General features: G+C 53.5%; 1 protein-coding gene across 6 annotated transcripts in view; it reads left to right on the top strand.

Annotated features, from left to right (window-relative positions):
- The window catches only part of BCL11B (BCL11 transcription factor B), a 102235-nt gene that overhangs the window by 31011 nt on the left and 45545 nt on the right, over positions 1–25679 (top strand). For 3 of the 6 annotated variants that reach the window (XM_024982138.2, XM_005222295.5, XM_002696767.7), the window contains one exon: positions 10498–10713. The exons of 2 other annotated variants lie outside the window; for them this stretch is intronic. In XM_024982138.2, the coding sequence (XP_024837906.1) occupies positions 10498–10713 (216 nt within the window). Of the gene's footprint in view, positions 1–10497; positions 10714–11472; positions 11568–25679 lie in introns of those variants that run through there. One more of the 6 variants, XM_059879356.1, reaches the window with a different exon arrangement.

The following is a 25679-nucleotide window of genomic DNA, read 5'->3' as shown; positions in this document are numbered from 1 at the left end:
TTGGGTTGGTTTTGTATCTGTTTAGTTTCAGAGGCCTCCTGAGCAGTGCTGGCTCTGATCACCCTCAGGTTGTAAGCTCGAGTCTGGTCCAGGTTCGGAGAGGGGAACTTGTTGGGATTCTAGCTAAACTATCATTGTTTATACAGAAGAGCAGCCAGGGAGGCGTCCCTTCCTCTGGGTTTTTATCCACGATGCTGTTTGGTCGGTCTCTGAAAAGTCATTTTCACCGTGTGAGGCTGTTTGCTGGGCAGAGAGTTACAGCCGAATATATTAACTACAGATTAAAAAAAATACAGGTTTTTTTTTTTTTTAAAGTTTCAAAATCAAAACAGTGGTACAGAAATGTTGGGTGTTCCTGCCAGGAGGTCGGGCTGGTCTTATCAAGGAGTCTTTGCAGTTAATTCAGTCTGAGTGCAGGACATCGGCTCTGCTTCAAAGACAGCCGAGGGGAAAAAAAAATGACAACAAAATCAAAGTCAGCGTGCTCTGATTTCCCCCCAGTTTCTAATGGGAATACTCTGCAACAGAAATGATATTTCCATTGAGGACCGCATTACCGGTTTCTTTAATTACATTAAATAGCGGTATAAACCTCAGCTGAATGTAAACCCCTGTTACAGCGGCACTGCGAGTGAGGCTAGATTGAATCTCAAGGAGCAGTGTTACTGGTGTTAATGTGCTAACAATCTTTATTAAATTAATCCTGCGAAGTGTTAATTTTTACAAATTTTGTTGTGCACACACTGTACGTCACTGTTGGTGTGTTGGGAGAGGAAAATGATTTCGTGTCAAAAAGGAAGTAAGAAGGTGGCTGTCAGACGGCTCCCTTAGAAGAGAAATTTGTGATTTTCGCCATCAAATGCTACCTGCGTTGAAAGGAAGGCTCACAATATGTATGTGAAATGCCATCTACATACAGAAAACTCAGTTAAAGGGAACTACTTTGTTGAAAGTAATTACAGGCCTGTTCACGTTTTAGTCGGTGACATTTCAGACTTGGCTTAGAAACATAAAGAGGCCATAGAAAGATTTTGTTCTTACGTGATGCAAAGCATTGAACCTCACATTCTATATGTCCATTAGCAAAAGGTAAAAAAGAAGTGAAAGGAAAAAAAAATAGACTCAGTCAGCAACAAATGAAGTGGGGAGCTGGGGTTTTATTACAACAGTAGAGATCAATTGCATGTAACTCTAATAAATAGAGCTAAAACCAGAAAAGGCATTTTTGCTATAGCAGGTTTAAAAAAATTTTTTTAATACAATTAGATTTTTCTGTTTTTTTTTTTTTCCCTTTTCCTTACTCCTTCTCTTATTCCCTTCCTTTACTATTTATTGTTTTTTAAGCATTCCACTAATCGAGTTAAATTTCTAGTCCTTATAAAACAAGGACCTCTGCTGGCCCTTGTGGTTGCGTATTCTCTTACTTCCCAGGTAGAGAGTTTTGTGGTCTGATCATAAAAAGCGGTTGATGATGCTCGTGTGTGCAAGTGCGTGCTCAGTCGTGTCCAATTCTTTGCGACCCCATGGACTGTAGCCCGCCAGGCTCCTCTGTGCATGGGATTCTCCAGGCAAGAATACTGGAGTGGGTTGGCCATTTCCTTTTTCAGGGGATCTTCCCGACCCAGGGATCGAACCTGCATCTCCTGCATTGGCAGGCGGATTCTTTACTCTTGAGCCAGCTGGGAGGTTCACGATGCCTACCTTCTTCAAACCCACAACTCCATCTGCACCTGCTGGTCCCTTTGCCTGCCTGCTCCTCTGGACTGAGTGATCGTGGGAACCTCCTTGCTGGGCGCTGCACTGACTTGAAGTTCTTCTCATTGGTTGTGCTGCTTTGCTTTTGTTCTTAACTTCTCTGGGACTTTCACAGTTCAGACTCCGTCCTTGTGATGCCATCATGCACTCTGTGCGTGGCAGAGCCGGTGTTGGAGTTGGTGGGATCTGCAAACCATGACCACCCGTGAGCTCACCAGCTTGTGAACGAGTGTCAGGATTCAGTATTCCCAGGATTCCCTCACGTGCCAGGCCCAGTGGATGCTGATGCAAAAGATAAACATGCCCTTAGTTGAAAACCCACTGTAGGCACCAAATCTGAAGAATCACTTCCTGGCTTACTTCCCTTCATGTGACACGTGACTTCTGCCTTGGCTGTGGATTCCTCCCCACCCCTCCCCTCTGCCTTAAATGAATGGGGACGTGTCTAAGGCCTGCCTGGCCAAGCTGGTCATTGGACCCTGGCCATCAGGGAAAGAGTCACAGTGTCCTGACCCCAAGTCCCAGATTCTTCCTGCTTGAAATCCGAATGATCTAACCGGTTTCTGATTTCCACATGTAGACTGAGCTTTTTGGCCAGCGTTGCTTTGTGAAGATACGTGTAGTCGACTGTTTGTGGCTCCTGATGCCGCCCAAGAAAAAATTGCTGGAGGCTCTTGGATGTGTTGTGTTTCAGGGCAGAAACCGCTAAAGATGGAAGCCACTGCCCAGCTTCTGATCAGAAGGCCCAGATCAGGGGGAAGGGGACGGTCCTCTGCTAGGTATTGGTCGGCTGTTTTTGCTGGCGAGACTCATAGAATCTGTCAATTTGGGTTTGTCGTTGGCCTCTGTAGTTTGCATGGAATACATGCAGACATTTTAACATGTCCATGTTGCTGATGCACGCGTGCGTGCGTGTATGCGTGTATGTATAATCTCTCTATAATAGATGTGCATGCATACATTTTTCTAGCTAGTGAGACATGTGGTTTCACCTTCTGTTGTCCCCAGGCCTGCCCATTCCAGGACTGTGGGTCCTCCTTTGGCCGACCCTTCCTGCTGAGGTCACCCCAGAGGATTCATACCTGTTGATCTGTGTGTGGCTGGAAGCTATGGTACACAGGCCTCACCTCCCAGTTGGCGGTCAAGTGGTTGTCTTTACTGGCGTGCCAGCAGTTCGCAGAGCTCCACAGATTTCTGCAAAAGACAGCAAAAGGAGAGTCTAAGCTGTGTGCTCTCTCCTGCTGGTGCCCGCTGGGGGCTGGCCTGGTCAGCCCCGAGTAGTTGGTCAGCTGCCTCTGTCTTACCCCGAATGGTCCTCAGGGTGTGGTTCAGCCTGCCTCCCCAGCAGCGCCTGAAGTCTCTTCTGTCCCTCACTGGGCCCTTTGGAAGGGCCATCGAAGGTTCTGGAATTGGTGATCTCAGGTCGTGGGAAGGGTTTCGCCGCCCGGTGTATTTTAGCAGCTGGCGTCTTGCGGAGATTGGGATTGGAGGCGCTGGAACAGTTGCTTCTGGAGCTGGCGGGGGCGGGGCGGGGGCACCATGTGCCTGCTTCTAATTGCAAGACGCAGCTGCTGGGGGGGGTGTTCCCGTTTTGAGCCCTGATGGAGGGAAGACAGCGAGCTTGGTGGTGGGTTTGGGGGGCACGGTTGTTCCTGTCCTCGCTTCTCCCTTTTCTGGGGTGCGGGAAGCAAAAATAGTTGAAGCGGGTGATTCAGCGTGTCGGATTTCGGGAGTGCACGGGGCGGGTGGTGGGGGCGCACACAGCGGGAGGCTGCCTGGCTTGGGGTGTCAGGAGGGCTGTGCTTCTGACCTCCTCGAAGAGGCCGGGTCTTCTTGAGAATGTGCGGGCAGGTCACTGTGGGCTCCGAATGGTCTCTGGATGGTCCTTGGGGGAATGGCAGTGGACGGGGCCTTAAGCCCAGAGATGTTCTTGCAGGCTCCTCCCTCTCTGCTGCCTGGCATCGGGTACCCATGGTTTTTCCTCGCTAAGCCCGGCCCAACCCAGGCTGCGATGAGGGACTCCAAGCAGCCCCTTCCACTTGCATTGGGATTCCCACTTCCCAGCCAGGTAGAGGGTGGCTGTTTGCAGCACGGGGCCCCAGTAAAGGCCAAAATGGATGGGAGCTATGTTTTTATGCCCCTCCTGGAATGACCCTGAAGGAACACTTGAAACATAGCTGTGCACACTCCGTGAGACTTCATTTCTCCCTTTCCTTGCTTCTTTTCTAAAGGATACTTACCCATGTATCCCCAAGCCCAAGGCCATGGCAGTCAAGCACCTGATGGGTGCTCAGACTCGCGTGACTAAATTTGAATCCAGTAGTGGGAGCTGGGACTCCCCAAGTCCCAGCTCACATAGAGGGTTTCCGGGTCCCCCAAACGCTCTGGTGCAGTGACCCAGCCGTGCCTCACGCCCACTCACCCAGGGTTGGGGACCTGACCTTGGGCTTGCAGGTTCTCATGGTGACTTACCACGTCCACTTCCCTTTCTGCTTTGACTTACTGTTACATATTTTATAATGAAATGCAGAACGAGTTCTAGTCTTTGCTGGTTCCCAGAACTTGGTTATTAAAAACTAAGAAAAAGACATGAAATAATACCTGTAGAGTGAAGGAATTTATTTTCCGAGTACCCCTCCCCGGGGACCCATATAGCTCTGAAACTGAGTAACAAAGACTGCTTAGGCTCTGTCTTGTCTCTTCCCCCGTCTCCGCCACTCCCCGACTCCCTGCCTCCTCCCTTGTTCCTCCCCAAAAAGAAAGACAGAGAAAGAACACAGAGGATGGGAAAGCTAGGGCTTGTCGGGTGAGTACCCGCTGCCTGTCTCATTTAAGGTAGCACTCTGCTTCTTTCAAATAGGAAATTGCCAAAGTGGATGTCATTGGCTGCTAATTAGATGTATTTTAACTGCAGGATCGTTTTACCAGCTAATACCCTTATTATGTGCTTCACTGTGAACCCATGGTGGAACTGTTAAAATAGGAGCCTGTGGCCCTGGCAGACAGCTCAGGGAGGCTGCGGGATCCATGGAGCCCTTTCCCTCTGTGGCCCCATAGGGGCCACGCCGGACTCCGTGCTGGAGTCTGAGTCCACTCGCCTCCCAGAGAGGTCCCCATCTTCCCCAGTGACCACCTACCTTAGGTGATTTGACCAGGGCCTCAGCAGAGGAGGCCCTGAGCTCTCCGGGTTGAAGACCCCGAGAATCACACCCTCTCTTGCTCTAGACGTCATGGTCCCCTGCCTTTGGCCTTGAAGCAATAAATGACCATGTGCTGCAGATAGACCTGGCGACCCCAGGCTGTATCCCCGCCACGAGGTGCCCCAGACAGGCAGGCCACAACCTCCAGCGCTGGGTTTTCAAGTCTGAGCTGGCTTCCCTCTGTCTTCCCTCTCTACCAAACCGGACCAGCGGCTCGCTCAGCTGGGTCCGATTCCTTGCGACCCCGTGGACTGTAGCCCACCAGGCTCCTCTGTCTGTGGGAATTCCCAGGCAAGACTACTGGCGTGGGTTGCCATTTCCTTCTCCACTACCTAACCGGAAGGAGTCCCGATTCCCCATCAGGGTTGGAGGGGGGCTGGGCTAGGACCAGAACCAGGATTCTTCAGTGAGAGCGCAGCATTTGACTTCCTGTGGTTCCTCTTTCTTTCTCTCTCCCCTCGACCCCCTCTGCCCTGCTTAATACATAGCTTTTTTTTTTTTTTAAATCATCCTTAAGACAAAGTAGCTGGCAAAATATTGAAGCGATCCGAAAGAAATGTTTTTATTTGCCCGCGTGCGAATTGGGTTATCTGCCTATCTTGTTTATGAAATTCGGGGCTGCCTTTCCTGCAGTCTGTTCGCCTCTCAAATCTTTCCCGGCTCCCATTTCCATATTTCTGCGTGCATGTTCTTTGTTAATCACTTGGCAAGTGCTTATTTGAATATTAAAAATTTCTTTAATCATCAAAGGCAGGAGCACAGTCTCATGAATATTCATATTTTCCCCCTCCTCAGACTGGTGTCTCGTTCATTACCCTGCAGTAAAAGCCAAACAGCCATCAATCGCCCTCATTATAGGCTCTGGCGTTGTGATTGGCTGCTGCTGCCCAGAGCTTTTTTTTTTTTTAATTTTTTTCCTCTTCTCCTATGAGCTGTCTTGTACCTGCCAGCAGCAGCCCCCCCACCTCTAAAAAAAAAAAAAAATCAACAATGCAAGAATAAATTTCTCTGGTTGAAAAACAACTCTGCAAACTTGTCAAACAGTCCTCATGGTTTGCTGCCACTGAAGCGGCCACCAGCGCTACCTGCCCCCACCTGCAAAAAAACAAAACAAAACAAGAAAACCAAACCAAACAACCAGGGGAAAAAAAGTGTGTGTTGCGGGGGGGGGGCGCAGAGAGAAATTAAATAAATAAATAAAAAGGAAGAAACTTGAGCCTCAGAGATGAATATTTGTCAAGAGAGTTGACGTAAGTCTCATTTGCATAATGACTTTGTACTTCTGCATTAATAAAATTTGCATATGAAGCCATGTTAATTACTCCTGATCATGCTTTTTGCATTCATGCATAGTAATTTTCTCCGACTTGTGAGAATTAATGTCTTGGCATGGGGGGAGGGGGCGCGGGGACTGTCAGGTCTCCTTGTCAGTGGTCCGCACTCACACACACTCGCTCCCTGTCTGTCTCCCCTCCTTGATCTATGACTCATTTTTGCACTACGGGTAGGAGTTCTTGGCTTAAAAAATGTATCAATTGAAAGGCAGCAGTAGGGAGAAAAATATACATCTCCTGCACCCGTGTATTCTACAGCTTCTCTTTGCTAGCTAGAGATCTGTAATCCTCCCATGTGGGAGGGGATACGAGGATGCAGCGATGGGAAAAAGGCGAGCCTTCGCCTTGAAACCAGGCTGGGGCTTTTCCAGGCAGTTTTTTGTGTCTGTCTCAGTCGGTGTGGGCGTGTTTGCTGGGTACTGCGCATGTGTGCGGAGTGAGGGCGGAGGACCATCTGCAGGGCCCCCCTCCAGAAGGGACATGGTCACAGACTCCCCCACCGGAGGGAGGCGTTCAGAATCTCCCAGATTTGAAGCTTCGGAAACGTTTTAGAGGTCCTGTTTCTGGACATTTTGTCCCTCCTTGTATGCATGGAGCGAGAGTCCCACCCCTCTGGGCTTTGTGGTTTCGGACATCCAGCCTCAGTTTCCTTGTTTGTGGACAGGAGGCGTGTGATAGCCATCTGATAGGAAAGCTGCTGGGCTTCAACGAGATGACATGCGCAGCCATTGTTGGCTTCTCTTTCCTTTAAGGAAAGTGAACTTCCACGACAAGGAGTGGAGCCAGCAGAGGTCTTATTTCTAAGCCACCTTGGATCCCTCGTAAAGCTGAGATGGCGTCTGGGCGTCCCTCCACCACATACTTCGGTGCACGTGTGTCTTTAACAGGTCCAGAGGGAAGCCGGCCTGGATCTCAGAAGAAAGCGTCTTTTTAAAAGGAGTGACTTGCAGGGCTTCGTAGGGGGCCATCGCTGCCAGGTTGTAGTGGCGGTGGTGGTGGTGGTGGTTCGGGGAGGGGCATAGGGAGTTAGGGAAAGTTCCAGAACGGAAAGTAAATGAATGATAGTGACGGTTATTGGGTGTTTACTGGCAGCCTGGCTCTGGCCAGGCGTGTCCTGACCTTCCTTAAAAGGCGAGGCTCTGAGACGGTGACTCAGCCCAGGTCACGAGGCCGGGAGATGGCAGGGCAGAAGCCGGACTCCGAGGCAGCTGGGCCTCTGCGCTCAGCGCTTGCTCTGCCCACCTGTAGGTGCATAGTCTGGTCACAGGGTCTCGAGGGCTCTGTCCAGGGCATTCTGGATTCCCTGGCTGCACTTTGCGAGGTAGCCACGCCCAGGGATGGGAGATGGTCTGGGACAGATGCTGTGGCCAGTCTTCATGTCGAGCTTAAAAAAAAAAAAATTGAGATAAGGTTCACATAATGTAAGATGCACCAGTTCAGGGCGCGCAGTCGGTGGTTTGGAGTTTGTTCACAAGGCTGTGCAGCTATCAGCAGTCTCTGATGCCAGATGTCTCCATCACCCCCAGAGAAATCCTGCGCTCTTTAGCCCTGACCTCCCGAGGCTCACCCAGCTCCGGGCCCATGACAGCTACTCCTCTCCTTTTCCATCGTCTCCCTGAATTTGTTCTTCTGGACACTTCCTGTCATCATACAATAGGTGGCTCCTCGTATCATCTTTGGCTTTTGCAGCTTCAGATAGAGGCTGTTTTGGAGTTCCGCCTGTGGGCGGGGTTCTGGTTTAAGCTGGTCTGGGTGGAATAGGGGGACCTCCCCCAGGGCAGAGGGGTCTTGTGAGAGCACCCTGGGGGGCCTCTGTGGGCCACTTAGAATTGGAAGCCCCCTCACCCTTGCTGCGCCCTCCTCTGCCTCCATGAAGCGGCTCCTCGGAGCAGGTGGACTTCTAGGAGGCCAGAAGTCTAATGAGGTCACCCGGGAGCCCCTCTGGGGGCCGACCCGGCCCCCCGCCCCCGTCCGAGTTGGAGGATGACTTTGCCTGTAGACTCTGGCCTCCCGAAGCCCGACGTTTCCAGAAGGAGAGGGGTGTGACTGGACTTGCCCTTTGGCCCTTCCTCCCAACCAGGGACACACAGGCTCTGCTCCCTTCGAGCCTGGGACTGGATGCTTGTTACCTGGATGCTCCAGCTGGTTTTCTCAGCCGTGGGAAACAGTGGTGGCTTGTGTGCTGTGGCCTCACCCAGAACCTGGGGGCCAGAAGTTGTTCTTTGCAAGCTCTGGAGGCCCGACTCAGCCCAAGGACCCTCTGGCTTCCTCCCAACCCTCATGGCCCTGCCTCTCAGGATCCTGGGGTGCCCTGGTCCCCCCATCCATGCTGCAGCACTCTCCTCACCCCCTAGGGGAGGCAGGGCACTTCCGTACTTTGGAGACACTCCAGGTTCAAGTCCAGACCTCCCCAAGCCTCAGTCCCCCTCAGCCCCACCCCCTAGATTGGAGGTGGTCTTCTCTGTGGAGCGGGGTGTTCGTGGTGAAATGAGTCCAGCTCCTTGGGACAGGTGCTTGGCACAAAGCCACTGTGTCTTCCGTGGTGTGAGGGCAGGTGTGGACAGGATGAATGTGCTGTCTCCAGCCCCAGGGACTTTCGGGCAAGGGTCGGGCAGGGCAGGCTTCTGGGAGGAGGCCGGGGACACTGGTTTCAGATCAGGTAACCTTTCTTGAGGTTCCTGCATCAAATCTCGGGCACGGCCTTCTGCTCCGCATTTGTGGCTGGAACAGCACACGAGGTCTTGGCCACACCTTCCAGGGCTGTCATGGGCTCAGAAATGGCTCGGCCCAGAGCCTAGCCTAGCACACGGTCCTCATTGGCCCAGAAGGACTGGGTGTTGGTGTGGGTGTTAAGCTCTGGCCTCTTGGCAGAACACGTGCAAGCGGTCTTCACGTGCTCTGATACCCCTGGTCCAAGATAATACCTATTTTGGAGACCCATGAGGTACTGAGAAAGAGCCCTGGTTCTGGAGCCAGACAGCCAGCAGGGTTTTGGTGGGTCTGGCTGCCGCTGTCTGCAGTTTTCTGTGGTCATGTCATCAGTTTCCTGGTCTGTGCAGTGGGTCTGCTGAGCCCTGCCCCCAGGGCATGCTGGGAAGCTCCCTCATGATGAAGACTGGCAGGCTGCTGGCTGACAGAGGGTTTGCAGGGCTCTGTGGCTCCCTCATGATGGCTGTAGAGTGGGCACATCCCCACCCCCCTAGACCTGTGCAGGGCACAGAGCAGCCTGTGGGTGAGGGGAGCGTCCCTGGCAGAGCCGGCCCTGGAGCCCAGCTGCCCGTCATCTTGTTGATGTTTCCCTTTTGTTTCTCTGATGCTTCCCCGCTCAATTATTTACCCAGGGAATTTGGGCTTCTTCACTTGTGGTTTTGGCAAGGGCTTCACACAAATGTTTTGCCCTGGTGGTCTCTTAGCCATTTAAGATAAACGGCCAAATCAAATGCAGGCCTTGCCGGGGAGCCCGGGCTAGCTGTGGGGCTGGGTGGAGACTGGCAGGCCCCTGGCTGGGCGTCTCGACTGTCAGAAACGGGGAGGTGTGAAGAGGGGGTGCTGAGTGGTGCCAGGGCTCTCTGGGGCGAGGCGGTGGACGGGGTTCAAAGCCTTCGAAAAGACCTTGGGGCTTGGGTGCTGTGTGTTGGTGTCAGTTGCTCTGGGCTGGAAAGGGCACTGGCTGGCCTTCCTCCAGGCGGGAGGCTGGGCAGTGCCCAGGCACTGGGAGGGGACCACCTGGGGGTGCCCCAGGCTTGCACAGACAGCCCATCCTGACAGAGCGCACAGTGGCAGCTTGGGACTTCCTGGCTCTTCCAGAGGGGGTGGCCCAGATGTGGGGGAAAACAGTATCCCAGTGGAGTCTGCTCCGGGACACACCAGAAGCCCCCACCTGGGGAGACCTTCCCGGGATCAGGGGTCCTGATGGCCCCTGGGTGCCCCAGCCCCGGCGTTAGACCTCCCGGGGATGGGAGTCTGGTACCCATATGGCAGCTGTAGCCGCAGGACCCCGTCAGGCCCCGCCCACTTCCCTGACCCCGCCCCTAGTCCTGGCTGCCCCCCCCACCCCGCCCCCACGGCAGGGGCTGGCACCCTGCACCCCTACCCTGCAAGGGCGGCCTGCAGCCCTCTCTGCCCCGGGCCCCGTTCCTTCCACTCCCCGAAGCCCTCGCACAGTCCAGGGTCCGACTGACCAGCCTTTTCTATTGTTTTCTCTCCAGGGCCGTGCAGGCCTGCCCAGCTGCCAGCGATGGCCCCCATAGCTGCCACCTCCTCCCACCCTCACCCATCCGCGATTACTTCGCCTCTGCGCGCCCTGGGCGCTCTGCCGCCCTGCGTCCCCCTGCCGTGCTGCAGCGCGCTCCCTGGCTCGGGTGACGGGACTCAGGGTGAGGGTCAGACGGAGGCTCCCTTTGGATGTCAGTGTCAGTTGTCAGGTAACCGACCGCCGCGGTGGGGTAGGGGCGGGCTCCCGGGGGTGCGGGGATGCCATGGGCAGGGCTGTCGGCTGCCTCTCTCGCAGGTGGGCTGGGGCAAAGGTGTGGGGGCCCAGGGGAGAGATGCCAAGGCTGATGACACAACTCTACACCGGAGCCCCGGTCCCCATTGGTCAGGTGGTCCTCCCCCCGAACCATGCCTCCTCCCCTTCCGAGATCTCACTCCCAGTCTCCAAATTTCATCTCTTCCGGCTGTTTAGCTAAAGTTTAATTGGATAACGCTCAACATCTGAGGTTTTCTTTTGCCCTCGCCACTGCTCTCCCCACTCCAGCCACTACCCACCGCCCCCGCCCCGCCCCTCCCTCCAATACAAGGTCAGGAGATGATCCTTTGGTTGTCTGTGTACATCGCCGGAGCCCTCCAAAATGCTGAGTTTCTCTTTGCGAGAATATGTTGCCCATTAACTTTTAGAAAAAAGTTTATCTGGAGGAGCCTTTTAGCTTCGGCTCTGGGAGGGAGTGAAACATTCTGGGGTGTGTGGAGTAAGGGGGGCGGCGCCCACAGGGCAGGGGGCGGGGTTGGTGTAGCCACCTATTATACAGATGGGCAGACAGGGCAATGCAGCTACTCGACCTGTGCTGTGATACCTCCCTTCTCCCTCCACAAACAAAACCCAAACTCTTGTTCCGGCCTGGGGTCCCTGGAATGTGCAGGCGGGGACCCCTCATCCCAGCCTCTCCTGCTTAATATCTCGGCAGAACCTGATGTAAAAGACACTGAGGCTGCAGGAGCCTTGATGCTGATACAGACATGGGTGGTGGCGGGTGCCCCGCAGGGACCAGGAAAGGACAGGGTGAGTGCCCCGCCAGGGCAGGTTCCGTGTGTCCCTGCTTTGGCACTAGGCGTGTTGCTGGCTTTCTCTTGACTCGAGCACTGAAAAAGAGACTTGTGTTTTTTGGGGGGCAGGTTTTACTTTTAGCTGAAGCTGTCCCAAGGGGTGGCCCCTGTTAGAGACGCAGCTCTGCAGAGGACCGTGGGCAGCCCAGCCCCAGGCCTTCCTGCTGGTGGGATGGTGGCCTGAAGCCTTCGGTGCCCCTTCCTGTGACAGATGCTGATGTCATAGGTACTGGGCTTGGGTCCTGAATGCACAGAGCAGAGACTGAATCACCCAGGAAGGCATCTGCACAGTTTGCAAAGAGGGTGGCTCCCTGTCCCGAGCCGCCCGGGTGCCCAGGGCGATGGGGCATTCTGTCCTAGCTCCGTGGGTCTGTGCTGTGACCCCTGCTTGCTGAGTGCAGGGCACCTACTCCGTCTGGGTGGCTGCATGGCTCTCTTGACTTCCCGTAATTCGTGCTGCAGCTGTTGGGCGGGGGGTCGTACTGTTGACGGTCAGCCTGAGTGTTCATGACTGGACTCGGTCAAGTTGGTGCAGGAACAGGCTCTCCCTGGCAGTGGAGTTGCCTAGGGCTTGGCTCAGCCTTCCGCTGTGCTTAATCTCTGGCTCTGCTTAGAAGCTATGGCTGAGCGCGAGTTAATTAATCCCTTTTTACAGATGGGAAAGCCAAGGCTCAGGGGTGGGGGGGCCAGTGGCTGGGCCGGGCTGCGACCTGGGATTTGCCACCAGGCCGTCTCCCAACAAGGCCACCCCTCTTCCCACTGGGCCATGCCCCTCTGCTGACGTCCTGGGGAATGTTCTTACTCTGTCCCGCTTAGCCACAGTGCAGCCTGCTTTCCTTGTAGGGAACGTGAACTGAGGGCCTACTGTGTGCTGCCTTGTACTAGGCATGTGGTGTGCCTTCTTGAATTTAATCCTCACAGTCACCTTAGGAGGTAGCTTTCCTGTTCCCACTTTGTGGATGAGCCCCGTAGACGTGAGGTATCGAGGCTCCCATTCATGCGTTCACTCATTCGTTCACTCATTCTTGTGCAAACTGAGGTGCAGTTGGCGGGTACCAGCCCTCCTGTAACTTTTGCAGTGTGATGGGCCAGGTGGTGGAGCGGGAATGGGGACCAGAGGGAGGGGCTGGGAGGGCAGAGGTGGGCTTTGATCCCCGGCCGCCCATCCTGCACCCGCTTCCCCTTTGGCCTTGGCTCACCTGGCTCAGAGGCCTTCCTGGACTTCAGAACTTGATGCCATCAGGGCTCAGAACTTGGGAGCAGCCCCTGTGGTTGTTGGCAGTGCTGGGGGGTGCGGGGCGAGATGGGGCCGTGTCTGTCCCTTGGATCCCTGGGCCTCTCCTCATGGCCTGCTCAGGGGTCGGCTCTCAGCTTCGGACGCTCTGCCCCGATCCCTAGTCCCGCTCTTTCCTCCTTGGATCTTCGGTAATTAGCCTGGGTCAGGTTGTGCCATCATGTTTTCAGATCAGTGTCAGTACCTGAAAAATATCCTATTCCAGTGATGCTTGTCCCTTTGTGGTTTCTGTCCCTGGCACTGGACTGTTTGCTAAAGTGTTTTTAGTGCCTGTTTAATTAGTAGTTTGAAAGGAGTCATTAAATTCCCAGTAACCCGTTAGGAAGAAGCGGTCCTCTGTAAAGACGGAAAGGGGCTGCCGTCCTTAACTTTGTTTTGTCCCTTTTTGGATCAGGATGCACTGAACCTCTGTCTTCAAATTAATATGGGAAACCCTGGTGTAACCGTGTTCACCCAGGTTAATCGCATGCCTGTGAATGCATTCAAGGTTATTTATAGGAGGATGAGATTTTATGGGGGCGAAAACCACACAGGTGTGTGTGTGTGTGTGTGTGTGTGTACCTTTCCCTCTGGGAGCATCCTAAACAGCCCTGCCTCCCAGGACCCCAATGCCAGACCTTCTGATCATCACAGGAAGGAGAAGGGACTAGGGGTCCCCTTTGCTTTATGCCTGTTGACTTGGGGGTGTTCCTGGAAACTGAAATGTGTTCCCTGGGAAATTCCACATACAAACTTCTCCAAGGTGCCTGGGGAGTCAAAGGTCTGGGGCTCTGGTCCGGACCCTGACTCCACCTGGCTGGTGACCTTGAATAAGTCATTTCCCTTCTCTGGACGTCAGTTTCCCCTTCTGGCCTTGCCAGGTGGCGCCTGTGGTAAAGAACCCGCCTGCCAATTACGAGATATAAGAGATGTGGGTTTGATCCCTGGGTCGGGGAGATCCCCTGGAGAAGGGCATGGCAACCGACTCCAGTATTCTTGCCTGGAGAATCCCTTGGACAGGGGAGCCTGGCAGAGTCGGACACTACTTAAGTGACTTAGTATGTGTATATATATATACATATATATACATATACATATATATATATATGTTTGTATATATGTGTCCGACTCTTGTGACCCCATGGACTGTAGCTCTCCAGGCTCCTCTGTCCATGGGGTTTTCCAGACACGAATCAGGCACTGGGTTTCCATTTCCTTCTCCAGGGCACTTTCCCAGACCAGGGATGGAACCTGTGTCTCCTGCATTGGCTGGCAGATTCTTTAGCACTGAGCCACCAGGGAAGCCCATGTGGTACATGCTGCTGCTGCTGCTGCTGCTGCTGCTAAGTCGCTTTAGTCGTGTCTGACTCTGTGCCACCCCATAGACGGCAGCCCACCAGGCTCCCCCGTCCCTGGGATTCTCCAGGCAAGAGTACTGGAGTGGGTTGCCATTTCCTTCTCCAGTGCATGAAAGTGAAAAGTGAAAGTGAAGATGCTCAGTCGTATCCGCTCTTTGCGACCCCATGGACTGCAGCCTACCAGGCTCCCCCGTCCCTGGGATTTTCCAGGCGAGAGTACTGGAGTTGGGTGCCAGTGCCTTCTCTGCATGTGGTACATGTGTAGCATTTAAAAGCAAGGCTCCTCTCTCATACTGATCTTCAGTTTCGATTCCTGAGATGCTGGGGTTGCCTGTGTGGGATTTGGCTAGGGCTCCCGAGGTGGGGCTGGGGTTTTCAGAGAACCACTGGGTTTTGGACTCCCAAACCTTTCCCTGTTCTGAGGCTTCCATGATGGGGAGGCAGTCATTAGAGAGAGTATCAGACTGCAGAGTGAAGACTGCTTTGTCCTGTATAGCTGTGTGACCTTGGACAAATCATTTCTACCCCTCTGCCTCAATTTCCTCACCTGTAAAATGGGGTCATTGAAAGCATGTTCTGAAGTTTGGATGAGGTCATGCTCGCCAGGTGCTGAGAACAATGCCTCTTGCTGAGCGAACCCTCCAGACATTCTGATTCATGCACAAGCAGGATGAGTCTCACATCATTATATCATTACCTGCCTGGCTCCATTTGGAATCTTACTTGAAGCTGGATCCCTAGTTTCCATTCTTAAAGGCATTTAGCCTCTTGGCTGGCTCAGGCGGTGTACCAGCTTTGGGAGGTGGTGAAGGAACCGAGAAACTTCATTGCATATTTAAAAGCCGCAAATGGTCATCAGCCACAGTGATTAATACATGCGCTTGGTGAAGTTCAAGGTCTCCAGCAAGAACACACAGGATCCCGGCTCGGGGAAGTGAAGTGTTTGGATTTAATAGAAGGAGTCAGTTGCAGTCATTAGTATATGCTGAAATCACAGGGCAATCTTGTAAAGTTAAATTCAATTTACTTTTCTACTGAAATTGTGCTTGCTGTGTTATTTAACCAGTCTGGGGTTTCTTGGCATGGGTTAAAAGGACAATAAAGATAAAAGAATACCTGTAAGTAAATAGTAGGGTTTCACAGTAGAATCTATCGTTTTTCTCCTCCTTCAATTATATCCCAGTGTTCATTTTGTGTTGGTTTTTATAACTGGAGCCTTCCAATGGGACGCCGTGAAGGAGACCACCCTAGCTGTGGAAGCTTGATGCAATTAATACAGTCTGTCTGGAAAGTGGCCTTATTTCTGGAAGTTTTATGTTAATGATATGGTCTGCGCTTTGCACATTTCATACTAGAACGAGAAGCAAGCCGTAGTTTCATTTCGGACTGGGTTTGATTAACACCGGAGGATCAGTGGGCAGCCACAGGGCGACGTGGACCAAGATGGCAGTGCTCATCAGGCCCCCGCTGGGGCACCGCCTCCATTCTGGGGCGGGGGTGGGTGCAGAGGCGCACTGCTGGGGCATGGGGGCCTCCATGGAGACCTTGGAGGGAGGGGTGAGTATGGGATGAGGAAGAGAAGTTGAGTGTGGGCGCACGTGTGTGGACAGAAGCCCTCTGTCCCGGAAGGTTCCAGACACACCCTTGCCTTTCTCCTGATTCTCGCTGCAGAGTCACGTGCCTTGTGGGGTCTTTCTGGGCTCACCAGGTCCCAGGGGCTGTGGTGGGGTTGGCTCACTGTTGGAGGAAGGGCTCTCAGGGGAGTTATTAAAAATGTAAAGAGTCATCTGTATGCCCTGCGCTGATGTCTCCATCGCTGGAGGGGGCCGGCTGTCCCACCGTCAGTGGTGACTGGCGTCTGCTCTGGTGTCTGTCTGCCGGCTTCCTGGGGGCTGCACGGCTCCCCCGGTCAGAGGAAGCCGCCCCTCCAGCCTGGGGGAGGTGGCCAAGGGCAGCAGGGCTTGAGTGGACTCCAGGGAAGTCCCCTGTCCCCCAGAGCTGCAGACCCAGATCTCGACACCACCAGGCATCAGAGGGGGTTTGAGGGCCAGGAGGGGCCCATGCTGCCTAGTAGGGGTCTGGGGCACCTACTCGTGTGACTGTCCTTAGATAAAAGGGGGGTCCCAGCAACATCCCCAAGTGGAGACTGCTGCACTGCCTCGCCAGATTCCACTTGCCTCTCTGAGCCGGCCCTTCAGACGTTCTGAAGGCAGAGCTAAATCAAAGAATTCTGTTCAAAATCCGCACAAGATGTTGCTGTTTTTCTGCTCTGACAGGAGAGGCATTTGGAAGTGCAGTTTCTTTCTTTCTTTCTTTCCTTTTTTTTTTTTTATAGCTGTCTTAAAAAGGAGTTTGGCTGTTTAGCACAGCTGGTGCTCATTACATTATGCACTGGCAATAAAATAGCATGTGTAATTAATTTTTAATGCAGCGCTGGGTGCAGCGCTTTAAAGCTGTTAGTGGATGAGAAGGACCAGCACTGGCCACCGACATCACAGATCTCAGAGCAGGGCGGCCACGTTCTGCAGCTTGAAAGGAAATCCAAACAGGGCGGAGGAGGCTGGGCGCCCTCTGCATGGATGGAGTGGCCCAGAAATGGGTCTGCCTCCAGTGACCTGAAGACTTGAGTTAATTTTTTAATGATCTGGGACCAGGGGTTCTGAGAGATCATCTTACCCAACCTGTTCATCGTCCGGAGGGGGGGCACCGAGGTATAGATGGGGGAAGAGGCCACAAGATGTGCTGTGGCACAGCTCTGTCCTTCCCCAGCCTCTGCCCACTAGACATCACTGCCCGTCTTGAGTTCATATTGGAAACTGGAGAGGGAAACTTATCATCTAGCTGAAGCCATGTGATACGTGCAGTTAGATTTGGCAGCTGCTAGAATTTTTGTTTTGGGGAGCCCTGAACCTAGCCTCTTGGACCCCCAGTTTTGCCACCTGCGGTGGGGACCTGCGTCCATGCGTCCCAGCTTTGAGACTTTCTGTCATTGTCCTTTGATTGCTGGCTGCCCTGTCCCTTCTGTGGCTCATCTCTTCTGTGGCATGGATTTATGCTTGAAATTAAATGCCATTGTGGACACACATTGGTGGAAGTGCTGCAGGCATCGTGGGAGGCTCCAGAGACGGAACCGCGCTCGTTCCTTGTTCTCAAGGTGCGCTGGTGTTACTATGTGACCCTGGGCTAGCCGCTGTCTTTCTCCAAGCCTCAGTTTACCCATCTGAGAAATGGGAACCCTAGAAGTACCCACTCTTCATCCCTGCCTTGGAGGGTCCCCTGATTGGCCTCCATCCTGGGGTGGTCACAGCTGATTGCCAGCATGTGGGGAAGCACAGACAAAGGGAAGTTTGGGGGGCAGGAAGGAGAAGCCTGGCCTTGGGTGCTCTGTACTCCGGTGACTTGGTTGCTATCTCTTTGAACGTCTGTCCTGGGAGGTTTTCTTAGCAGGAATGAAAGAGGAGGAAGGCCCAGTGCCATCACTGCCCCTAAGACTTGCCACTGTGTCTCAGGGGCCTGACAGGACCCAGCACCTTTCTGGGCACCGTATGTACCTCACTCAGGCACCCATCCTCGTGACACCTGGAAGGAAAGGCAGCCACATCTTTTCTGTTTTGCAGACTTTTTTTTTTTTTTCTTTAATGTGACATGTGGGATCTTAGTTCCCGGGCCAGGGACTGAACTTGCAGCCCTCTGCAGTGGAAGTGCAGCGTCTTAACCGCGGGGCCACAGGGAGTCCAGCCCCATCCTTTTGCTCATGAGGATACTGGGGCTCAGAGAGGCTGCGCAACGCACCAGGGCTCACACAGCACACAAAGAGCCGAACTGAGACTGGAACGTGGGTCTGGCCCACCCTGGAGTCGTGTTCTGGGCTGTCCCTCCAGCTTTGCCTTGTTGGGCCGCTTGGTGGCTCAGAGGCAGGCGACAGAAAGGCAGGTCACCCATGGGAAGCCAGGTCGCGTTCGGATATGGTCCTGGGAGAGTCCCCTGTGTCTTCCTTCCTCCGCGGGTCATGCCGCTGCCTGATCTGGGCTGGACGTGGAGGTCCAGGAATGAGCGCCCTGGGGACTCTGCCCTGGAGGACCTCACAGTGGTGGTGGGGGGTGGACAGACACTGGGAGGCACACCCTCCTTAAGGCCTTTCTCTGCTTGAGGGAAATTACGCAACTGGGCTCGTGGGAGCTGGGAGGGTCTCGGAGGACCACTGGGTTCTCCTCGTGGAGGTGAGGTGGGGGGGGACAGACTCCTTCCCAGGCGTGGCCGGGTGACAGATGTGTGCGTGGGGATCCCACTGACCCCATGAGCCCCCCGGTAGCCCCAGCTGGCCCCCAAGGGGTCCGACTTGTTAGTGACTTATGAAAGCACAGAGTATCGAACCCTCAGACCCCCCATGGGGAAGTTTTGACATTGAAGACGAGGCCTGGAGTGTGGGGAAAGATTGTGTCACCAGATTGCCCTTGAGTTCCTTCACGTGCCGGGTTGGCTTGGAGCCCCGTCTCAGTCTTCCCAGCACTTGAGCTGGCCCGGCCCTCTGGAGCTGGTGGACGCTGAGACCCCACAAAGGCGCGCTCACATCTGTGAGCGCAAGCAGACTGAGGCACGCGCGAGTGCGATGCGCTCCTGTTTTTGCACGTGGTTTCCTGGAAGCAATTTCTCCTCCAGAAGAAACCCACTTTTGTCGTCCTTATAGCTGGAGGTGTTCGTGGCTGCTTTTTTTTTTTTGGTAGGGGGAACAAGATGTCCTTGACTTTTCAAACCCGAGGGCCGGGCGGGGCAGAGGAGGGACTGCGTGCTGTACATATTTCACAATCAAACCAAAATCGTCTAAACCATGAAATAAAGTTTATCCAAACATAATCAGGGCTGGCCAATTTAATCCAAAAAGCAGTGGGAAGAAACCCTTGGCGGGCAGGGGTCCCTCTGTGGTGTTCTGCCACCCAGCGTTGTACCGGCGGGGGTGGGGGGGTGGAATCTGTAGCCTGCCCGAGGCGCCCACCCCCTCCTTGGGGGCGTTATTTAATAATAATCCGAGAGCCGGGGTGGGGGATGACGTGTGACCATGTGTGTGGTCGGGGTGGGGGAGGCGACCACGGTGAGTTCCTCTCCCTTTGGGGTCCTTACGTGCAGCAGGGGGCCATCAGGTCACGGCCAGGTCATCATTTCTGTGTGTCCCTGCCCCCCTACTCCCCAGCCTCAGGCTCTCTGCTGGGGGCCTTCCCACACACTTAAGCATCTCTCTTAGGAAGGTAACCTACTCTGTAGGTCACCCGTGAGGTGACCTCGACTAGAGAGGTGATTTGACTTGCCTCACATAGCACAGCTGCCAGAGGGCAGAGGTGGGATTTGAACCCAGGTCCCCTTGGGTGTGGGGGCCACACGCTGCTCTTCTCCCTTTCTGGCTCTGGACTGCCCACCCCTCTGGCCTTCCACCTGGCAGGTGTGAGGGAGAGGGGCAAGGTAATGAATCAGGGGAGCCGCTCGGGGCTGGCCCAAGCCTGGGCCGATTGGAGGACCTGTGTTTTATGGTTTCAGCACGAGGGGTCAGAGGGCTCGGGAGTTCTTCTCCAAGGAGGTCAATGCAACAATGGAGTCACTCCCTGCAGAGACGGGAGCAGTTGGAATCTTTTCCTAAGCCCAGACATTTTTAATGATGGCCTTTTGTTCACGACAGGTGAGGAAGGGCTGGTGGGACCAGGCTCTTGGCGCCTGAGTCGGCCTTGGAGCCGTGTGTAACCAGTGTTTCCTGATGCAGGCGCCCTCTTCGTGAATTTCCTGGTGTTTTATGAACCAGCATCCAGTTTTTTCTTACTTCCCTGGTGGCTCAGTGGTAAAGAATCCGCCTGCCAATGCAGGAGATGCAGGTTCCATCCCTGGGTCGGGAAGATCCCCTGGAGGAGGAAATGGCCACCCACTGCAGTATTCTTTGCTTGGAAAACTCCATGGACAGAATAGCCTGGTGGGCTCCAGTCCATGGGGTTGCAAAAAGAGTCGGATGTGACTTAGTCAGTGAGCTGGCATGCACAATTCTCTCTTGCTTTAACAGCAGGGAAACCATGGCCTGAGGACCCACTGTGTGCTCGGGCTGCATACAGTCGTCTCCACCGATTCTTTCTCACAACAGTGTGAGGCTGTGTGTGTTGAAAATATTTTTTTATTATTGTGGTAAATGACACAAAGCATGAAATTTAGCATCTTAATCATTTTTAGTCAAGTGGCATTAAGTCCATTCACCTCCTTCTACTACCATCACCGCTGTCCATCGCGGGCACTTTGTCACCCCAGATCGAAACTCTGCCCATCCGCCCCGCTCCCAGCCCGCAACCACCTTTCACTCCTTCCTGTCTCTCTGAACTTGACCGCTCTGCGGGCCTCCCGTGAGTGGAATCATGCAGTACTGGTCTTGCGGGTCACTCAGCACCGTGTCCTCAAGGTTCATTCATGTTACGGCATGTGTTCGGATCACCTTGCTTTTTATCTATCCTTTTAAACTTTGCTTTGCTGAAGTATAGTTGATTTACAATGTTCTCTGAGTTGCAGGTGTCCAGCTAAGTGGTTCAGTTGAGTGCATGCCTATACCAATTCTCCTTCTGATTCTTTTCCCATATGTGTTATAACCTTCCTGTTGAAGGCTGACTCATACTCACTGTGTGGATGGACCACGGTTGAGCCATTCATCCTGTGCTGGACACTGGTTTATTTCCACCTCTGGCTACCGTGCATAGTGCTGCTGGGAACGCGGGTGTGTGCGTAATGGTTGGAGACCCTGCTTTCAGGGTGGTCGAGTACCCAGGGTGGAATTGCTGGATCACACGGTAATTCTGCTCATTGAGGAAACACCCACCTGTTTCCCACGGCGTCTGCATCCTCTTACATTCCCGCCGGCAGTGCTCAAGGGGCCCAGTATTTCCACCTCCTCACCCGTAACTGACCATTGGGGTTTATAGCTGAGGACTCCAAGCCTCAGGGATGTGGACACCAGCTGGCCCAGGTTATGTGGTTAGTAAACCTGAGAGTCCGGGCAGGAACCGGCGTCCGGACTCAGACTTGGTGCCTGCGGCTGTGGTCCTGGGCCAGTGTCTTCGGTCCCTTTGAGGGTCTCTAACGTCACTCGTAAAGGCTTCCCCACAGTGGCCCCATCTGCCCGGGTGCTGGTTTTCAGCGGTCAGCTACGCATTCTGTTAGCTTGAGCCTTGGGGGGAAGATTTGCAAATGGACAGTTTACACTGTCCTTTCTGCTGTGTCCTTAGGGTGTTGATTTGGGTTCAGGTCAGCAGGAAGAGCGTGTATTTAGGGTGGGGACCCTTGGGGGCCAGGGAGAGCCGGCTGGTGTCTGAGGATCTGCGTGGCCCCTCTCTGAACCTCTCCTGTCTGCAGGGGTCCTCGTCACACCAGCCTTGCTGGCATGGGAGGGGTTGAAGAACAGGCATCCTGAGCTGGACTGTGGGCAACGCCCTGCATCTGCTCCTCTGATCAAGAGGCCTCGGGTCCTTGTTAAAGGCGGAAGAGTGAACGTGTTAGTCTCTCAGTCGAATCTGACTCTTTGTGACCCCGTGAACTGTAGCCTGCCAGGCTCCTCTGTCCATGGGGATACTCCAGGCAAGAATACTGGAGTGGGTTGCCATATCTTTCTCCAGGGGATCTCCCGGGTCCAGGGATCGAACCTGGGTCTCCTGCATTGCAGGTGGATTCTCTTCCTCCTGAGCCACCAGGGAAGCCCTGGTGGGATAGGGTGGGGGTTATCACGCAGAGCTGTGATCTCTCTCTGTGGCCCTAGGATTGCTGAAGCAAATGACCACAGTCTGGGTTCCTTCGAACAGTAGAAGTTTGTTATTTCACAGTTCTGAACGCTGCCAGTCCGCAAGCACGGTGTCAGTAGGGCCGCGCTCCCTCCAAAGGGGAGAATATTCCAGCTTCCGGGGGATCCAGGCGTCCCTTAGCTTGTGGCCGCATCCTTCCTGTCTCTGCCGCTGTGGTCACGTGGCCTCCTCCTTGGGGATCTGTCTGCTCTCTGGGATAATTAAAACGAAAAGGGCAACTGTCATTGGGTTTAGAGCCCACCCGGATAATCTGGGATGATGTCGTCTCACATCCTGAGCTTAATTCTGTCTGCAGTGACCCTTTTCCCAAATAAGGTCACATTCACAGATTCTAAGGATTTGGTTAGAAACATCTAAGAACGTTTCATTTCAGGGGTGGCCGTGCAACCCACAACACGTCCCCTTCCCGGGTTGTGAGCCCCTCCAGGGCAGGAACCCCAGTTTGGTGCCCTCTGTGAACTCCCAATGCCTGGCACAGATTCAGGCACAGGCAGGGCACCCCCCCCCAAATGTGTGGTGGATTGAACTTGGAGCTGACCTTCAGTGGAATGACCACATGTTCTTTTCCCCAGGAGGTGATGATTCTCTGACAGGGTCCTCTCTGGACAGCACTCAGACCTGCGTGGTTTATGGAAGGCTGTGCGCCCCTTGCCCCCTGCCCCCCCCAATTCTGGCCTCATGCCAGTTCAGAACACACATATTAACAGAGGGGGTGGCTTTAAAAACTAGTCTGCAATGACTGTTATGAGACAAAAAATTAGTAGAGTTGAATAGAAGCTAAAAATAGCTGGACACATACTTGCCTATAATCTTATTATTTTTTTTTTAAAGAAAATACAATTATTTTTGTAAACCGCCTCTAAGAAGCCAGGAGTATTTTTAGTGTGCATCTTCTAAGACGTCCAGCATCTTTTTAGGAAGACGCACATGTGTGATGTCACCATGTCAGGCTGCAGGGGCCTTGGGAGCAAGGCGGGTCGTGGGTGAGTGAGAGCGTCGGCAGCCCAGCCATGTAGCCGTGCGGGTCTTTGCTGGGAGGATAGTCCCTGCGTGGCCTGACTGTGACCACACCTGGTCCACTGGGAGGACTGACGCTGGTTCAGCTCTGGGACCAAGATGGTCAGGGCTGTGATAATCCGGGTCTGAGTGGACCTGCAGGAATCACCAAGACCAGAGGGAAAACGTTCCGTGGCGTTTTCACTCAGAGCCAAACGTTGCCTCATGTAATTTTCTCCCTGGTTTTTCCCATTGCCTCTGCCAGGGTCCTGGGGCCTGGCACAGACTCCGTAATAGAAGGCCCTGAGTGTTTGTGCCTTGGTGTGTATTTGTGTGTATGTGCCTGTATGTGAATGTGTGTCGTTGTGTGTTCATGGGTATGCGGGTATTTGTGTACACGTGAATGTTGTTGTTTAGTGCTAAGTCGTGTCTGACTCTTTGAGACTGTTGAACTGCAGCCCACCAGGCTCCTCCGTCCATGGGATTTCCCAGGCAAGAATACTGGAAAGGGTTGCCATTCTCTTCTCCAGGGGATCTTCCTGACCCAGGGATCAAACCTGTGTCTCCTGCATTGAAAGGCAGATTCTTTACCATCTGAACCATGTGGGAAGCCCTATATGTGAGGGTAGGTAAGTGTATACGTGTGTGTTTATATGTGAGTCTATGTGTCTGTACATGCATTTGGCTGTACATATGTGTGCGTGTGTGTACATGTCTGTGCATATGTGTGTGTGTGTGTGGTGGCATGGAAGCACTGTCAGCATAGAACAGGGCCCTCCCCTGAGCCCCTGTTTCGCCCAGGACTGGGTGTTTATGGTGGAGACATTTCTGATTATTTTTCCTCCCTGAACTTTGCAGTTCTTCCTGGATTGCGGTGTGTGTGATCAAGTTTCAGCTGTGAGGCCCGCTGAAGACTTTGAGGGCAAGTCTCTCCCTGTGGATGAAGTGCCCTTCTCTGGGCCTTATGGAGGAGACTGCGTCCCTAGCCCCACCCCAGTCTCAGAGGGAGCCCGAAGTTCCCAGTCCTGGGAAACCTGGCCAGTCTGGAGGGTGCCCCATCCAGGAGAGCGTGCTGGGGTGAAGGGGGTGTCCAACTTTGCCCTTGGAGAGCTGGGTTCAAAGTCCCGACTCTGTTAGGGGTGCTTTGCTAAATGCTCACTGTGGGCTCCATCCTCAGTATCCCTCAGCCCAGCCCTGTGAGGAGGGCAAGCTGTTATCCCATCTTGCAGACTTGGAAACCAAGGCGAGTCTGACTTCAGAGCCCTTAACCGCTTGATTAGACTTGAGAACCATCCCTGCTTTATCAACTCTATACTGGCTTCAACTGCAGATGATATATGAAAGGGAGGGGTAGTAGCAGGTATTACTCTACTATTTTTATTGTTGCTGTAACTCTACTTATTATCACAAGGCTTACCATTGCCGTTTCCCCGGGTGGAGGGACTCCAGCACCCACGTGGCTTTCCCCCGGTGGCCGAGTCCTGCCTCCTGTTGCCTCTGGTTTCCAGGGGGACCGTTTTCATCCTTCCAGTGCAACGGGCATTCTTCCCTTGCATCGCTCAGTCCCTCCTGCGTCTCCACCTCCCTTTTCAGTCTGTGTGTATTTGAGGTTTGATAATCTTTCTCCTCTAATCGAGATAATGAACACAGTATTTCCAGAACCGCTGCACTAAAAGTCAAGTGCAAAGTGATGGTTTTCATTTCTTGTTCTCTCTCTTTCTCTCTCTCCTCATATGCATCTCTGAAAGGAGGGATTGGCTGAAAGCAAACAGCTAATAACCTATGGATTTATGGAGCCAGCGCAAGCCCAGCTTAATAAGCTTTTATACCTGGAACCAGCGTTCTGTCTCTTTAAGTTGAGACTCCAACTTGCTTGGTATTTTACAGTGCCTGGTTTCATTTATGCTGGAGCCAGACTTACTATGTGAGAGCCGTCCGCATGCTGGAATTAGTCTTAAGCTTGCTTCTGTGGCGTTGCCAAATTCCATGTTTGTGTTTTATTTAGAATTCTTTTCACGGCCAGCCGATTCTGTTCCGGCGCACACAGGCGCTCTCGCGCCCCACGGAGAAAATAAGCAAGCTTGCGTTTTCCTTGGCAGAGGCCGTGGCCACAATAGACTGCGGTCTCCGAAACATTTTTTAAAAGCTATTTTAACCCATAACAGATGCATAAAGTCGGCACAGGCATGCCAGTTTTCTTAGTTTTAATTAAAAAATAATTACAGTCTAATGGGATGTAAGTGACACATTTGGATGAATGGTGGGTGACATTATCGGCAACTTATAAATGAGTGCCTCTCCCTTGGCCCGAGCAGAGGTGGGGAAGACTTGGGGAGGGGGTCTGGGTATCTGTTCTCCGTTGCAAGGTCGGGGCAGGGGTGGCGGCCCCCATCCTGGTCACCGTTGGGTCCCGTGGAAACCTCGGTGAGTGGTGGGCAGGATATAGAAGGGACCCTGGCTGCAACTGGCCAGGTGACAGAGCTGCCAGGATGCGGCAGTGAGCATCTGAGGACCTGTGGTATCTTGGAGCATCCTGTGTCTAGTCATGCTTGATGGGAAATTCTCACCTGCGGGGCCCTTCTGTGGTGTGATGGTGGTACTCGGGTGCTGTGGCCTCAAGCTAGCTC

Source organism: Bos taurus, chromosome 21, assembly GCF_002263795.3.
Source record: "Bos taurus isolate L1 Dominette 01449 registration number 42190680 breed Hereford chromosome 21, ARS-UCD2.0, whole genome shotgun sequence".
Lineage (NCBI taxonomy): Eukaryota > Metazoa > Chordata > Mammalia > Artiodactyla > Bovidae > Bos > Bos taurus.
The sequence above is the reverse complement of the archived record's forward strand: the minus strand, read 5'-3'. Positions and strand labels throughout refer to the sequence as shown.